This window comes from Archocentrus centrarchus, chromosome 6, assembly GCF_007364275.1.
Source record: "Archocentrus centrarchus isolate MPI-CPG fArcCen1 chromosome 6, fArcCen1, whole genome shotgun sequence".
NCBI classification, from domain to species: Eukaryota; Metazoa; Chordata; class Actinopteri; order Cichliformes; family Cichlidae; genus Archocentrus; species Archocentrus centrarchus.
This window is the reverse complement of record NC_044351.1, coordinates 1,954,265-1,972,488: the sequence shown is the minus strand read 5'-3', so window position 1 is coordinate 1,972,488 and position 18,224 is coordinate 1,954,265. Positions and strand designations below refer to the sequence as shown.

The following is an 18,224-nucleotide window of genomic DNA, read 5'->3' as shown; positions in this document are numbered from 1 at the left end:
TATATAAATATAAATATATAAATATATATATAAATAATATATATATAATATATAAAATCACATTAAATAGTTGGACTTCCGGACCTTGGCCTCATGACATTTTGTCTGACTAGACCTCTTTAAATTTTATTTGAATACCCAGCTCTATGGTAAAGAAAGTAAAACATAACAGATTTGAGGTAGGTTTATTTTCCATACAGGACATATCATGGGAGCATTGAGAACAGAACTTAACAATGACTCCCAACAGAATAATTCATTTAAAAAAATTAAATCTATTTTAAATTTCTGGTTAGACATTAAATCAAACAGCTGCCCTGCTGAAGATGGGCTTTTATTGTGCAGGTCTGAGTGAACATCCGGGATCCGGCCACAGTCAACTCTCTGTGGTTTTCAGTCCGTAACTTTGGGCGTTTTCCCCGCCGATACCTCAGCTCCGTCGCAGCTAACGGACCTTTTACCGCGGGGATCTAACCGTGTCCTTACCGTTCCCGGCAGCCGCTCTGAAGCCCTCTTCTTTTTTTTTTTTATTGTTATTTTTTATCGCTTTCTGGGTAACGGAGGAGGAGGGACGCGCGGAGAGACTTTCCGACGGAGCGCAGAACTCCGCCGGGCTGTGTCCATGCTGAGCCGCACACAGGTGAGCGCAGGCGGGATAAGGACCGGGGGTCGGCCCGGGGGGAGCGGAGCCCACCTTAACTCCTTATTGTTGACATATTTCAGGGAAATGTGCGGCTTACAGAGCAGTCTATGGTAATTTCATCTTTTTAAATCAGTCTTATGTTGCGCTGCTGACGGAGTTTTCCTGCGTAATTCTTGTATTTTGTTCTCTTGTGCGCTTGTTGGAGGAACTGAAACTAAACCATATCACAGTCTGTCTGCAGGGAAAGCTTCGGACTGATCCCCTCATTAAATATCCCACTCTGCTGCTGAGATTCACATTTATACCAGTTTCTGCCGCTGAAAGGGCGCAGGCAGGGGCGCATACAGGGAAACGGGGCCCGGGGCAGCGATAAGAAAAAGGTCACCAACCTTCAATTCAATTCAGTTTAATTTATATAGCACAAAATCACAACAGTCGCCTCAAGGCACTTTATATTGTAAGCTCAAGACCCTACAATAATACAGAGAATACCCAACAATCAAAATGACCCCCATGAGCAAGTATTTGGTGACAGTGGAAAGGGAAAAACCTCCAGCAGAACCAGGCTCAGGGATTAATATCAATTAATGATTAAATGCAGAGTGGAGTATAAACAAAGTAAATAAGGTGAATGAGAAACAGTGCATTATGGGAACCCCCCAGCAGACTAGGCCTATAGCAGCATAACTAAGGGATGGTTCAGGGTCACCTGATCCAGCCCTAACTATAAGCTTGATCATAAAGGAAAGTTTTAAGCCTAATCTTAAAAATAGAGATACAATAATACAGAGAATACCCAACAATCAAAATGACCCCCATGAGCAAGTATTTGGTGACAGTGGAAAGGGAAAAACCTCCAGCAGAACCAGGCTCAGGGAGGGGCAGTCATCTGCCGCAACCTTTTGGGGCTGAGGGGAGAGAAGACATGCTGTGGAAGAGAGACAGAGATTATTAATAACTAATGATTAACCTATTAACTGGCCACTATTTTCAATGACTCCCTCACACACCTAAAATAAATAAATGATATATCTAAAAAGGTTACAGTACATGTAAACACTGCATATACACATAGACTTAAGAGCACAATCCTCACAATAATCCTTCTCTGATACACAACTTACATTCGGAAGCACTAGATACAGCCTATAGCAGCATAACTAAGGGAGGGTTCAGGGTCACCTGATCCAGCCCTAACTATAAGCTTGATCAAAAAGGAAAGTTTTAAGCCTAATCTTAAAAATAGAGAGGGTGTCTGTCTCCTAAATCCAAGCTGGGAGCTGGTTCCACAGAAGAGGGGCCTGAAAGCTGAAGGCTCTGCCTCCCATTCTACTCTTAAGTATCCTAGGAACCACAAGTAAGCCAGCAGTCTGAGAGCGAAGTGCTCTGTTGGGGTGATATGGTACTATGAGGTCTTTGAGATAAGATGGGGCCTGATTATTCAAGACCTTGTATGTGAGGAGAAGAATTTTAAATTCTATTCTAGATTTAACAGGGAGCCAATGAAGAGAAGCCAATATGGGAGAAATCTGCTCTCTCTTTCTAGTCCCTGTCAGTACTCTAGCTGCAGCATTTTGGATCAGCTGAAGGCTTTTCAGGGAGCTTTTAGGACAGCCTGATAATAATGAATTACAATAGTCCTTCATGCAGGACTGACTGACGGTCAGTGCTGTTCTGCTGGCTGGGGTTTAAAACGTCGTTAACGTCAGTAATTTCTGAGTGAGCTGTTCAGTGACCAAAGGAACTGTCTGAGGTGGTCCTCACCTCAGAGTTGAGCTCATGTGCAACTTCGTGTGATTTCACGTCTTTTTGGGCGCTCTGGTTGCTGCTTCCTGTTTGGTGTTTCACTGAAAGAACACATAAGTGTATTTAACGTTTACTGAAGTAAAAAAAGCTTCTTTTCTTAATGCAGGGGTCGGAAATAGCAATAACAAGACTCAAAGAAACACACTCAGTTTTTTGTTTTTTTCTTTTATTTCATTTATTTCAATATTTTATTTATTTAATTATTTTCTGTTTATTTTAGCTTGTTTTATTTGATTTTTTTTGTGTCTTTGTTTTTATTTTATATATTTTTTTCTACATTTTTCTACTTTGATCTATGTTAATTTATTAAATTTTCTAGTTGCCGTCCTGATACTGAATTTATTTTGCTCCTTTTTACGTTTTTCTTGTGTTTTCTTTTTAGTTTTGTCCTGTTTCTTTTCTTTTCTTTTGCTCTGTTGTAATATTCATTTATCTCATTCATTCAAACCTTTGCTGAAGCTCATGATTCAAGTATATCTCATAGCTGTAACTGATATTTTTCCTGTGCAGGAAAGAAAGAAATGATGAATTATTCTAAAACTGTTTAACTCTCTGAGGCGGTGAATCGATGCCGGTGTTCGGCTGATGCCGGTCGGTGGTCTCACAGCCGTGGCGGTCTCTTTGTTTCGTCTCCGTGATGTTGGTGTAAAAACAAAAGACAAAGATGTCTGGTGTGTGAATCCTCAGCAGCTGATCAAACAGGAAGTGCGGCGCCTGATCTTCAGGCTGACATATCTGCACAGAGCTGAGGGCGGAGCCTCCAGCAGGTCTCACATCCACCTGTCACAGGCTGACAGAGGAGGAGGAGGAGGAGGACTCGTGGGGCTGCTTCATCTCCTCTGTGAGTGAGCAGCTGAATGAAACGCTCTGTGATCGCTCTGAATTATTTCTCTCCTCGTGGCTAAAAATAGCTCTTTGGCACACCCACCCACACGCTGCTGCACCTGTGAGGACCCCCACAGTCACCTGAACCCAGAATAAACTGCAGTGACCTCTCCACGACTCTGAGGCTGAAATAAAGCCCCGAGCACCTCAGAGGATCACAGCGAGCAGAGCTTTCTGAGGATCTTGTGGTGGGTTTAAAGCGGCACGTCTGTTAGACGCTCAGACCACTTTACAGAAATCACTCTGATTTATCGTGAATAAAATATGACTCCAACCTTTGAAGCACTCAGTCTGATTTTATTTCCATGCATGTAGTCCACAGATCTGCAGATTAAAGAGTAAATTCACTTTTTTTCAAAATAAATAAATATTATTTACTCGCTGTCTGAAAATATAAACCAAACACTTCCTCACTTCCTGGGTCCTGGTGTCGGGTGTGTGCTTGCCCGGTGATTGCACCGTTCATGACCAATTGCAACCAAATGGGCATGCAACACCCTAAATCACCAGGTCACCCTCACCTGTCTCCAAACACTCTCGGACTGACTGCAGCCTCTGAGGCTGGACTCTGAATGTGAGCAGCTGATGTGAATTTCTGTGTATGTAGGCGTGTGCATGTCAAGTTCATTGCAGTAATTTGGTTGTGCTGCAGTTTCCAACCACCGTGTCCCCCAGTGTGACTGTAGTGTAACCCAGTCTGCACCTTCAGAATTCGTCCTTCCTGTTTTGCATGTTTCTTGATGGCATATTTGTAATTGTGGCTGCATTTCTAAGAGTTTCCTGATGTGGTTCACAGTAGATTGTTTATCCCTGAGTTTGTTGCAGCCTGTAAGGGTTGCCCGGTTTATTAATTATTAATGATATGGGATTATTTCTACCTGCGGTGCTGTTTAGAGTGTAGAGTTAACGTGTTTCCTGCTGTGTGCGGCGTCAGTGATGTCTGTTTGTTAGAGATCATTTCTTTTATGAAACAGATGCTTCAGTCGGTTTCTCAAGCTTTGGTTCTCTTCCTGTGGGCTGATCAGCAGATTGATCAATGATGATGATGGGTGTGCATGTTGAAGTAATTCCATGGTTTTCAAACCTGTTGGAATCATGAGTTTATCATTCGTTGTATTGATGCGTGTTAAAGTTGTGTTGCTGTTGCATGTTTTTTGGCTAAATGAAATGCAGTAACAGGTTCCCGTTAAGCTCCGTCCGCTCCTTTAATCCGACACAAACACTGAGCCGGAGTTTGAGTGTTCCTGTTTGTGCTGCAGCTCCCTTTGATGTGAAGCAGGATGTGCGTTTGTGCAGTTTCTCTGACAGAAAATGAGCCGTATCATGTGGAACAGACTCATTCCAGCTGCACTTCACTGTGTTAGGATTCAATTACCATAAGCACCTTTAATCTGAACTCACGGCCTCTCGCTGAGGCAACTCGATCCCTCTGCACGGGCTAATGAGGGAAACCACACTGCGGGATCCAATAATCCACAAAGGGCGCTTCTTCCAGGGGTGCCAGGCATTAGTAACGCATTAAAAAGACACCTCTGCCCCCTGAAGATGGAGCTTCTCCCCTGCAGAGCAGCTCCATCAGTCAGCATCCTCTCTGCTGAGGTTCCTCAACAGATGGACGTTTGTAATGACTTCCTGTCATCTGCTAACAAGACTCAATGGAGCGGCTATCTTTTAGTGTTAATGAACGCCGAGCTTCCACGGAGAGCAGGACCGCCATCGCCCCACGCCTCCAGGTAATGTTTGAGTGAGGGCAGTCATAGTGTCAGTTTCGCCTCATGATTATCACTGAATCCCTCAGTGCGGGCATTAAGCTGTGGATCAGGACTTTTTCACAGCGAGTGATCTGAACCACGCAGCTGCACATTACTGACCGAGCTCGTGCTGTGGATGGATCGTCTCTTGGATGAAGGTTTTAGCGTCTCCTTCCCTCAACGTGAACTTTTATTGAAAATAATTTAACCCTCATCCTCCATCTTCCTGTGCTGATGCATTTATTTATCACGTTTTTGTTTACAGTCCCGAAATTTAGAAGTTCATATAATAGGCCGTCTGTCTCACTCCGAGTATTAGCGCGGAGCTAACATGCTGGAGCTAACGTCTTAGTTTATTAATAAAGTAATGTATGTATGTAATGAGGAGTGATCAGGGAGTTAAAGGCGTTTCTTTTGATCGATGTTGGTTCTGGTCTCTGTCTCTGAGTGATGGAGGTGATAAAGGTTTCTCTTCAGTGTATTTTACCTCTTTGGATGTTCAAGTTATTGTATTTTTTGACCCAACTCTTTTCACCTGTACTCACCTGTACTCACCTGTACTCACCTGTTGCCTCCACCTCCCCTGTGTGTGTGCTGGCCTGCAGCCTGCTGGACGGTGCTGTCTGAATGAGTCCTTTGTGTGGGCTCTTTGAGCCGGACTGTCTGCATGCAGAGGTCATCAGTCACTTTCACTGCGGCTGCGGGAACGCCGCCATCAATACAGTCAAGTATTTGGTGATTAAGAGTTGATCTGCTGCCGGCGGCAGAGAGGATTAGTGACATTAATGATGAGAACAAAGCTGACGACGCGGCTGCTCAGCAGCTTGTTTATTTCTGCCTTTGAGGCTGTTTAATTATTTATTTACCGAGCCTCACTGGAGCCAGACCACCGTGACCCACTGAGTACCACATGAAACCGATCAGTCATTCTCCCCACTGTTTAGTATAAGCAGCGCCTGCGTGTATTTATTTAGACTCAGAAACACTCCTGAGAATTAAACTGGGACCAGCTGGATCTTCAGCAGGAGTAAAGCCAAGATCACACATTTATAGAAACACTGCATCCAGTTTCTTCTGTCCTTAGAGTCTCCACTCAGATCAGGAAAAAATCCTCAAAACAAATGGACCAAAGCCTCTCTCTGGTTCCTGTTTCCAGACAAGAAGCAAAACAGAGTAACTTAGTGAATTTAGACAGAGTCTGGGACTCTGTGTGTGTGTTTATATGGAAAGCTTCTTTATCCATCTCCAACAGACCCACAGACCAGTCCAAGACCAGGTCCAGAGCTAGGTGTTTCTGCAGCTACAGGTCCAAAGCCAAGTCCAACAACAAATCCAAAACTAGCTCAGAAAAGCAGTCCTAAACCAGCTCCAAAACAAGGCCCAAAGCACAAGTTCAGAACCAGGTTCAAACTCACAGGTTCAAACCAGATTTTAAGCAAAAGTGACAAAGTAGCTCCAACAATAGGTCAAACACCTCCAGAACAGTCCATCGGAAAGTCCCAAACCGATCTCAGTGGAACCACTGAGCATGGGTACTTGTGTTAGCCATGATTCTGCCTCCCATCGCTTGCCTCTCTTTACACATGATATAAATCACTACATTCATCACATGACCTGATCAGCCAGTCTGTGTACAGGACAGAAGAGAAGCTGGGAGAAAATGCAGGAAGCAGATGGAAAAGGTGAGTTTATTTGTTGGAGTAAAGGTGATGAAAAACCTCAGCGACCACCACCTCCACCCCGCTGTCCGTGTCACAGCTCACAGATGAACACAAACAGAGGTGGAGATTTCCGTATATGTTATCCCATAAGATTAGACTCCCATCAGGGAATGATGGGGATTAATCTTCTTAGCGCACATCGAGGGGACCACACGAGCCCTTTATTGTGGCGGAGGAGGTGGCTTATCAACTCATCGGATTTACAGATTATATTCCTGATTATGTTTATGGTACTTTCATATTTCAGTGCAGTCATCCGTAAGGACTGACAGAATATTTCAACTGAGGTGACTCAAAGATTACAAACCGTCCACCACAGAACAGCCACAGAAGCTCCCGTCAGAGGCTGCAGTGTGCACATTTTTCATTAAATGTAATACTTATAATAAATTCTAAATGCCGCTTAATTAAAATTAAAGACTTCCACATGCACTGTGTTTCTTTTTCGGGGTTGGGGCTAAAAGTAGGAGAGATATTGGAGATTACATTTTTATTTGCTGGGTCAATCCCACTTCATGGAAACATGAATTACAGCTGCGCTCCACCACGACCCCACACGCTTTACACCAAACAAACTGCAGACCAAAGACCAAGCGCTGATCACAGCAGAGGGCGCGGGCCGTGAAATCCCAGCTGTGGGAAGATTTGTGGGGCCTGTGGAACTCCATGACTAACGTTTGTGTGTTCACATGAGCAAAGTGGATTTTATCAGTTCAGAGGAAGCAAATTCATGACTGCGTGCGTTTAGATTATACAGATAAATCCTGTTTTAAATCTGAGGGGTGGCCTATGAAGCAAGTTCAACACATCCAGGCTTTCTTTGTGTTGGGTGTGATATGGATGGACGGTGGCTCCGAGGAACTTAAAGGAAAGCAGAAACTGATCGATTCCTCCTTCACGCAGACATTATCAGAGGAACAGGACCTCTGAAGGAAAAGGTTGGAAAAGGGCTAAACTAACAAATCAGACAAAAGAGCAACGCTGCAGAAAATCCTAAATGTTTTCACTTCACACGTTAAATCATCACTCAGTGCTGCCGTTTCTTTCAGCTCTGAATCTTCAAACTGGAGCCGATTAAACCTTATTAAAGTACAGCGCTGTCCCACAGCCTGATGGAGACACGTGGAAATCAGTGTGTGTCCACATCAGTGTGAAGTCTTTATTTTACTGTCTGAATATCTTTGTGATAAATATCATACAAACAGGTGATCAGCATCTGTTACCATGGTGATCTGTCGGGGTAAAAAGGAAGACACCTTTAAAACTCTGATTTACCCGTTCAGGCCACTTCATAGTTACCCCCCCCCCCCCCCCCCCCCCCCCCCCACACACACACACACACACACACACACACACACACACTGTGAGCAACAGATGGAGTGGAGAAGGCAGGAAGGAGACTGCTGGTCTGGGCCTGTCTGCGAGCTGGAAGATGGAGAATAGATGGAGGATGGTCCTTCATGTAAACAGTGGCTGAGGTGTCACAGAAACTCCTTTTGGCTCTGAGGAGCTGTTATTACTGTTTTATGAGAATAAAGGGGGAAAGCTGCACTAACAGCTCATGCAAATGAACCAGCAAATTAACAGCAAGTGAACTGGAAAGTCCACAGATATTAAAATGTTACTGTTAATGAATCTGCTATAAAACAGGGGAATGGTGTTACAGTTCATTTTTAAGGAAGCAGTTGCAGACACACATTTTTTAAACCCTGTAAAGCGTCTCGTGCTTCAGCTCAGCTCGGGTCACCTTCATTTCAGGGACAGCGTGGGACTCTTTGTCCTCGAGCTCGGGCTCATTTCTCAGCCCGGGTGCCGTACGATCCTCACCGCCGTCCTCGGCCTCCTCCTGAACTCTGAACAATTAGCACCAAACGATGTGAGCGAGCCGCTGCAGCCCCTCTGAATGCAGCCCATTTTCTGTCTTTGTATCTCCACACAAAGCCGAGTGAAAGACAGACTTTCCATTTCCATCCTCTGAGCGTCTGTAACCGTGATGATAGAAGCTGTCTCACCACTGAGCACTAAAGAGGCTTTAGTGCAGCTAAAGAGAGGTGAAATGTCTCTGTGAGCTGCATATTGTTAAAAATCACTTCTTTATCTGCCTGTTATTTCCCTCCTGGGCAGCTGCTGCCTGCAGAAACTCTTATTTTATGTACCAACTGTATGTGTCTCTCGTGGCAGCCCGAAAACTTGGGCTAACGTCAGTTTGACCTGAACCGGCCTCCGTGAACACATCCTGCATGCATGATGGTGCAGAATGGCTCCTGCAGGGCTGGAACGTATCGCAGCTGTGAGACTGCTGTTGGAGCGCAACGACAAAGTCAGGAAAACATTTAAAATTCGGTCATTTCTAACAGCGCGCCAAATGTGATCAAAGACAGGGAGGCGAGTCGATTTCAATCAGTGCTGTGCAACGTGAAGAGAGGCGAATACACACAAGTTAAAATCTTTCAGCTGCAACATTCACAGGTGTCGTGAAACCCCGTCAGCTGAGATCCTCCTGACATCACGGCACTTACTGCCGTGATGTCATTCGGGGGGAAAAGGCGAGAGCTTGGACAAAAGTGAGAGAAATCACAGAACATCATGGAAACTCTAAAAAATATGTTCCTGTAGCTTGATTCCAGCTATCAGTGGGACTCTTCATCCGTTGGCTGTTATGGGGAAATATTCACAAACTCGTGTGAGGGGAAACTTTCCTCTGTAGCTTCCTGGTGATTCCTCAGAGGTTTCCTCAGTAAACTCATTTGCAGTTTCCCGTACTTTCTTAGTTTCTGGTATTTTTTCTCTCTATAATCTTTTTTTGGTGTTTTTGGTTATGTTTTCTTCTGTAGTTTCCTTTGTCGTTGTCTCCTAGGTTACTTCATTTGTAGTTTACAGCCGTTGTCTGTAGTTTCCTCTGTCGTTTCCTCCATGGTTTCCTTCAGCATGTTAATAATCTGGCAGCGTTGCAGCCTCAGCTGGCTCGGTGTGTAGAGATCTCTGCCATCACAATATTGACCCAGCTCGACACGTCTGCTGGTTCGATATCGGTGATCGTTTCCTGTTTCAGGGCGTTGATGAGGTCGCTCGGGGAGGTGTGATTGTGATGGATGGCGTGCAGCTCTGCTCGCTGCCGTCCTGTTGCAGCGAGCAGGCCGTCACACGGCGGCTACAGGGTATCGATCTCCCGCCATCATGCAAATCTGGGCACGGCGGGACTCTCAGCTGTTCACGCTGATCAAAGCACCCTCAGCGAGTGGTTCTTCCGTTTGAGATCCTCCACCGGGACACGTCCTGAGCCTCTGCTGCAGGTTTCTGACCTCATGTTAATCTGCAGACGTTTCCTCGGTCGATTGTTGTGACTGTGATCTTTGAAAAAGTTGAAAAAAGTTTTCTGGTATTTTGTGGATTTGATGGTGGAGTAACTGAAACTACACACTGGTTCTTTAGGGGGAGGACCGAGAGCTGTTTGAAGGCATCACCGACATTGTTTGTATGCAGGAAAAACCTGATTATTGAATTACCTGCTTTATTTCTCAGTATTTCATGCTTCAGAAAATCCAGCTTGATGGTTTTTGTTTAATCCTGCTAACAGAGAAACACCCAAACAAGCCTCCTCGGATTATGTCTGTACACAGCTGTCTAATTTATACAATCCCTTCGTGTTTTATTAAAATGCATCTTTTTTTTATTCTCATTTTCATGTTTCAGCAGAATGGCTGTCAGAGCGATGGAAACAACCCGTTAACCTGCTGCAGTGTGACTCTTTAAATCATCGTTTCAGTCCTCTCTAATAAAAAAGAGCAATAAAACAGTTTCAGGTCCTGAATGATATGAAAGAAAACCAGGGCTGCGGATCATTTCTCATCTGCAGATTGATCCTCAGGAAATGATTGTTTGGTCTATAAAATGACAGAAAGTAGAGCAAAATGTTTTCGTTGTGAGTCCCGGCAGTCGACACCTTGGAAACACCTCACGTAGGGAAGTCGTGCTTGCTCAGAGAAATTTTCCACTCATTGGATTATTAACTGAGACTCTTACCTGCAGCTGTAAACTGGTTATAGGAGACTGCAGATTACAGTTGCTGCTGCTTTTTAGGGCAATTTGGCTCCCTGTGATTATGAAAACACAATAATAAAGATAAAACTGGCTTTTTGTGTTCATCTTTCCCACAAAGCTCTTATTTTTCTCTTAAGTTATAAATCAGGGCACCCCTTTCTTTTACAGCTGTGTGTTTTTGTCCCTAAAAGGTGAATCTCACCTGTTCAGGCCTCAGTCACACAGGCCCGGAGACCGGCGGTGATCCTCCGGTCGTTAGCATTCCCAGCTCAGATGGCGAGCGGCTGCCAGAGGCTGCTGACAGTCGCAGGGTGAAATCAGTCGTGTTTGCACTCTACTGCGGGCGACCAAAGAAAACACAAGGACGTTTTTGGCGCAGCGCTGCACACCATTATGCAGTCAGTTTCACCTTGATACAGCAAGCAACCACCTGCAGCCCCTCGCCAACCGGCTGAGAAATTTACACTTTTCCCTAGTGACCGATGGCTGCCAGGCGGTCAGCGGCCTGTGTGACTGAGGCCTTAGATCAGCTTGAGCCAAGATGGCAAGAAGAGAGCCTTTAGTCATGTAGAAGCAGTTGGAAAAGGTCTGTGTAGGACTTGTGCAAAGGATCATTAAAGATCTCATTGGAAAACCAACAGCTACAATTCCCATTCCCAGTCCTGCCCCTTTGCCGCCCTCTTCTTCCAGGGTGAGTCTGAGGTATAAACCTTATAAAAGATGGATGTCACCCACTGGTGACAAGGGGCGGACTCTGACTCTGATTCTCCTGTATGACTCTTAGAACCAACAAACAGGACGACCCCGTTCCTCCCACCACCTCCATCTCTATTTTTACTTATTTATTTTCATTTTAATCAGATTTAAAGTGTTAATGTATTTAATGCTTGTGTAGTCTATTTATAGTTTTATCATGTATGTGACGCACAGAGAAACATCAACATTTAAAACTGTAGGAACTGAAAACATCTCAAACATCACTGAAATGTCGAACAGCTGATCATAGTGGACTCGCCGTGTTGATTTCACAGATGATGCCGTCTGCAGGTGTAAAAACCGCTCCTGCAGTGAGAAGCTGTTGTGTGATTGTGTGTTACGAGCTCGCCTTGTTAAAGACTCCTTGCTGCTCTTTGTCGCTCACTGCTGAGTCATCACGACTCGCCGGCCAGCTTACGGGTCAAGGAGAGAGACGGCTGATCTCAGAGCAGATTATTTGTGGGGTGTGTTTTTGTGGCCTGTTTTCTCTGCGGCCTGCATTATTGTTAAGTCACATAATGTTATCTGACTTAATGGGGTCTGCTTAAAGATGATTTTTTAGTCCTCTTCAGCCTCCAAACTCAGAGGGTTTCAGGCTGGGACAGATGAAGGGAGGTGAGGAGAACAGGTGTTACAGGTGAGATGTGACAAATGACCATAAATGACTCTGTTTGGTCACTGTTTATAGTTTAACCTTTAACCCCAAAGGCGTCGGCCGTGGCAAAACGTGCTTCAAAAGAAGTGCAATGAAGTGAAGTGCAATTTCTGGGCTTTCAGAACAAACGGTCGCAGAGTTATGGTAAAAAGTCAGCTGATCAAAGTTCCTTTAATCAGCTGACTCGGCGATACTTACGTCTTAACCAGCTGTTCGCAGCTTGTATGGGCAGGAAACCAGTGTGTCAGCAGTGATCGCTGATAATCAGCTGACGCAGCAGTGATCGCTGATAATCAGCTGACTCGGCGATACTTACGTCTTAACCAGCTGTTCGCAGCTTGTATGGGCAGGAAACCAGTGTGTCAGCAGTGATCGCCTGAAGTTAAAGGGTTAAGTGGCTTAAACCTGCATTCTCTCTAATGTCCAGCTGGGGGCGACTCCTCTGGGGTGATTGGATTGGAGATTATAGGCACATTAGAGTCAGGAAGGAACAGGAATCAGGGGAGGATTTGGGGCGGGGCTTCATGTGATTGACACATGTTTCTCAGGCAGATCCGGCTCATCATCGCATCTGATTTCAAAGCACTAAGTGATAACGCTCAGCTCGAGGCTGCAAAAACTTTGCTAACCAATGTCCATCTTTTGTTTACAGTCTGCTCAGCCTCGTTTAGGCACAGGAAGTGGATTTCTCTTCCTGCTCTCAGCTTTAAGCAGCAGCTCAGAGGAGCTCGGCTAAAGTGGCAGGGTGGAGAGCACCATCCATCTCCTCTAATGTTTCTGAACAGACTGCAGGTTGAACTCTCATCCTGCTGCTGAAACACTCAGGAGCAGGCGTCTGATTGGCTCTTTCATCTCACAGGGGCTCCTGATTGGAGTTTATGAAGGATTTGGGGAGACAAACTCATCTCGTTACTGGGTTAGTTATTTACTGCAAAGCTGAGACGATCTGTTAAAGCAGAACCTTTGAACTTCACGCCGTGGCTGCTCAGCTCGGAGGGTTCCTGCTGCAGTTGTTCATCACTGTAAACTGCTGCTGCTGTTTGGAAGCTGGACTCTGGCCTAAATCCCAGTTCTTCCCTTAAGCTTTATCCCACCTTTTTGTCATAGTCACCTGCAGTTTTCCACATGGATTTGTAGAGGGCTGTGTGAAGGGATGGGTGAGCGCTGCCCTTCGATCCCTAAAGCAAACCCAGCTCCTATGTGCAGCAATTTATTGAAACGTGTGCAAAAATACATGTTAATCCAGCATATGAGGCAGAAACAGTTTGTAAAGTTCTAACAAGCTTGAAAGTCAGTATTTGGTGTGACCTATTCTGAACTCTCTGAGGCGGCTTCCTGTCATTGCTTGAAGCAGTCTTCAGGAACAGTTCTCCGGGCTTCTTGAAGGACAGTTCTTGTGTAATGTGGCAGACCTCAGCCTTTCCTCCATTTCCCTTCAATTCAATTCAGTTCAATTTTATTTATATAGCACCAAATCACAACAAACAGTCGCCTCAAGGACTTCCTGTAGAACGGCTTCCTGACAGCCGCCCTTCCACTGAGACCATCTCTGATGAGGCTTCAGTGAGCAGCAGATGGATCAGCTGAATGATGTGTTTGTGTGACAGGCTGCTGTAACAAAGAGCCTAAAGACACAGCTTAAAACAGGTTCATCCCTTGAGTTAGGAGCCTTTTTATGCTTGAATGATTCATTGGTCAGAGTTAAACATTCCTCTGAAAATGGTCCAAGGACTGGACTGGAAATGAGTGAAAAAGCAGCCAATGTCCAAAGAAAGCTGGAGAACTGTTGTTCAAGACCACTTTACACATTATGATACGGTCTAGCTGCTTGGAAGCAAAATATAAAGAAATGAGGGATGGCTCAAGACTTTTGCACAGCACTGTCAACACTAATTTGTTTACATTTTTTTAATGTCAGCTCAGTGGGAGAGATCCTGCTGCCATTTGACTGGTTTTTAATCTCTGACATGAATTCACTGCGGCGCTCCGAGTGTGATAAAATCATTCCAACAAATGTTAATCCGTCTAAAACCAAACGTGATCAGATTTCAATCTCAAACATCTGAAAGTCCGACTGAAATATCAGCCGGCATGAAAGCGGCGACACAGAGGAGGACGTTAGAGCTCAGCTGCTGATGGAGGGAGTTTGTTCTGCAGCTTTCAGCTGCACAGAGAGAGCCTCCTCCTCCTCCTCCTCCTCCTCTCTGCTGAGCAGTCACCTGAGGGACAAACACTGCGTGAGGCGATCAGCTGGAGACGGGATGTCTCACTCTGCTGGAAACACACCGATGCTCCAGAGCCACGCCTCTTCAGCTCTGACAGAGAGCTGGGGCTCCAACATGGACGCCACGTTTACTGTGTTCAACTAACTGAGGTCAAACAAACCCACACGTGTGTGTGTGTGTGTGTGTGTGTGTGTGTGTGTGTAGGTATGGATGTATATGTGTGCGTGCTGCAGAGCCTTACCTGCTGTGTGACGGTGCTCTACAGAAACAGATGTTCCTGTTTGGCCTTATGGGAGCAGGAAGTGTGCAGTCAGCAGGAGAGATGGTTGAGCAGTAAGCACACAAACACACACACACACACAGACACAGATAAACAGCCAATGAAGGCAGGTGTCTGTTCTGTTATGGCGTCCTCCAGTGGTCACCAGGGGCTGCTGTACACCTGAAAACACCCACAGGTGAAAGGTACCTGTCCATTCAGTTACTGTCAGAATGCTGGTTTAAATCAGGGGACGGAGGTACTTCACGTGTCTCTGTAAGGCGGCGGCGTTCGTTTACTCGGCAGCTGCGTTTGAGTGGGACGTTTTTGAAAAGCTCCGTTCTCCGTCTAATCAGGGAAAACGTGAGTTCCCTATAACCAGAGAAACTGGCACATGGTGCGTGCACGTTGTTGTTGCATTACAAAAGCACTACAAAATACACACTGCCATCTTGTGGCCTGGCAAGGTAACGTCAGCGCTTTCAACCTGTCCATGTGAACGGCGATAATTCTTAAAACATTGCCGTCTGCACATGTTACTTATTGAAAACAAACACATAAAAACGACACCATTTCCGGCAGATTGTTCCTAAAAAACTCTCCCGTTTGTGCTGCCACCTGGTGGCGCGGAGTGCAGGTATTTTCGAGTGCAGAGTTCGTCGAGGAGCTGCAGGCTGCTCATGGTGAATTTTGGTTTCTGAGTTTTTGTCTCTCAGTAAAAACGACTCCACCCTTCTGGATGGGATTGTTTGGCGAGTGTCAGTGAGGGTGTGAGGTCGCACTTTATCATTCCATGAACAGGGAATGTTTTACAACGGTACCAGATGGATTTAAGACGTAAGGTTGGAGGTGTTCTCCTCTGCTCAGCTCCAGCTCTGTGTTTTTATTCCTGGACTCTGCCAGGGCAGCTTTGCATGATTCACAGCTTAGAATAATCCTTCCTCGTCTCACACTGCAGCCCCTCCAATCTGAAACAAGCTGTTATAGCCCCGCCCCCTTTCAGACAATTTTCTTCTGATTGGCTGCACCATATAAGGACATTTCCTGCTTTTGAAATCATACAGATTCATGAGCGTAGAAAAGTGAACCTGTTTAACATCATAGATGACAGGAAATGAGGAGAAGCTCAGCAGGTCCACTTCCAAGCCTGGGAATCTTGCAGAGCTGACAGTGCAGCACCTCTCTGTCTCTGTGAGGTGTAAGACAGCCGAGCACTTCTGCAGCACTTTGAGGTACAAAATGAGGAACGTGACAAATAACCACTTGAACCAGACATTTCAGCCACATTTAAAATCTGATCTGAGAACTGAAAAATGTGATTAGCAGCTCATAAATGTACGTGCAGGATGTTTATTCTCATCTGGGAGATATTCAGACTTTCACTCGTCTGTTTTCTGTCCCGTTCAATCGACGACATTAGTCACCAGGAGCGCCCCTAACTCCAGATCAGTGCTTCCTGGTGTGGCTTTGGGGAATTTTTATTTCTGCTGTCTGGAAAGTTTGTATTGAATTTGGAAAACAGACTCGGTCCTCCTGAGATCAGCTGAGCAATCAGCCACACCTGCAGGAGCTGCTCCCACTGAACACACTTGATTTTCAGTGATGTGGATGCTGCAGAAATTCTGTGTGAATATTTCTGCTCGTGTTTTTGGCCTGAGAGAAGGATTTACACAGTTTGAGGTTTACTTAGATTCTAAAGTTTTGTGTTTTGGTCATCTTCGTGTTTTACCCGATTGCTTGTGTCAGTTGTTGTCCCCACTTTGTGTACTTTTGCTGTGCATTCATGTGCAAAGGAGATTTTTAATCTCTGAGGCCGTATTATCCCGGTTAGTGCAGCATCAAAATTCAGGATAACATGGAGGTCACTTTGCACTGATACGTGCAGGAAGTGAAGGCTGCCTTTTGGGTGTGAACAGTTTGAGGAACACTGCTTTGGAACATGCTGGAAACAGAAACAGCAGAAAACTCTGACAGACATCTGAGAGGCAAACCTAATGAACACGATATTAAAGGAGGGACTGAGTGAGTTCAATCAGCTGATAGTTTGTGAGTTTTTGATAGGAGGGAACTGGAGGATGAGGAGCAGCTCTTGTTTTTCTGCACAGCCGTTCATATCATCGTTTTTCTCCCAGCGTGACCCTTCATAGCCTGGACTGTTCCCCCCGCCGCTCATAAATCACGCCGCTTTCGCCTGCGCTTTGACTCTTCCTGTTCTCCATCACTCTCTCAGCCAGAGCGCTGAGCAGGAGAGGCAGAGATGACATGATAAGAGTCTGACCTGCAGCAGGAAGCAGGATTTCAGTGCAGGGAGGGGCGCGTGGAGGCCGGATATCATGTTGTTTTTCATATTGTTCTGAACCAGGGTTATAATAGTTTGGGATTTTACATTATAGTTTAGTTTTAGTTAGTTTTTACTTTTTGTTCTCTAATTCAGTTAGTTTTAATTAGTTTTCAGAGTAGTTTTTCTTGTTTTTATTAGTTTTTATTTTTGGTTTCATGCTTAGTTTTAGTTAGTTTCAGTTAGTTTCAGTATTAGTTTTAGTATTTTCATACCTAATCAGGTGCAAGATTCAAGGCGCAAAAGTGACTATTGTGTAATGAAAACTTGACAAAAGATACAGTTTAAAGAAACATATTCAACAACCAACTGTTCACAAGACATGCTAAATGTGTGTAATATTAAGGACACACATGAACATCAACAGGGAGAAACAAAGAAAAACATGAACTCCCAAACTCAATAAATTCTACAATAAACTCCCAATAAAGTTCAGCCTCAGTGCAGCAGATTAACAACAGCTACATGTGGTGTTTGACAAAAACAAACTCTTTGAAGGAGTCAAAGCTCAAATCCAGCTGCATCCTGATGTTCTCTCCACCTGAAGCTGCTTCTGTTTTGGAGCTAGCTTGGTTAGATGCTGCTAATTAAACCTGCAGGGTCTTTGTACATAACCTACGGAAGTGTCCGACCTCATGTCCACATTTATGCTTGTGTAGCTGGTGTGTGTGTTAATTACCTTATGGTCGTGTGCAGGTGTTTTATATGCGGTGTTTTATATGTTTTATATGTGCTCAGTTTTTTGGCTGCAAACATATTTGTCCCTGTTGTGGGTTTTTTTTTTCACTTTCTTCATTCCTTTACGTCCATCCTGATAGCTTCAGCAGTCTCCTACCAGGAATTTGCTGACAGTTGTGAGTCCTTATATTGATGCTTTGATTATTATTCCTGATTGTTATTCTCTCGTTGATAAAGTAGCCGGAAACGCACAAGGGCTAAACAGTTTAGTCACAACGTTCTGGGCTGCGTGGACCCGACACGTTTCTCCAGAGCCGCAGGCCAGGTTACCTGGTAGGATCAGAGTGGTTTCTGTAGCCGTTGTGCGCTTCTCAGGTGGACTTTGATGTTGCTGGTTTTTCCTGACTGAGAAGTGTTCCGCACATTTTTCATCATCCACAACAAGACTTTCGATTCTATCTGTGCT

At 44.9% G+C, this 18,224-nt stretch overlaps 1 protein-coding gene across 2 annotated transcripts in view; it reads left to right on the top strand.

Annotated features, from left to right (window-relative positions):
• The first annotated feature begins 400 nt into the window (after positions 1-400).
• The window catches only part of LOC115782391 (carbohydrate sulfotransferase 8-like), a 66,781-nt gene continuing 48,957 nt past the window's right edge, over positions 401-18,224 (top strand). The window contains exon 1 of one of the 2 annotated variants that reach the window (XM_030732574.1): positions 401-640. Coding sequence is in view for 1 of the 2 variants with exons in the window: in XM_030732573.1 (XP_030588433.1) it covers positions 14,773-14,816 (44 nt within the window). In the remaining variant the exon portion in view is untranslated. Of the gene's footprint in view, positions 641-14,763; positions 14,817-18,224 lie in introns of those variants that run through there. The other variant, XM_030732573.1, reaches the window with a different exon arrangement.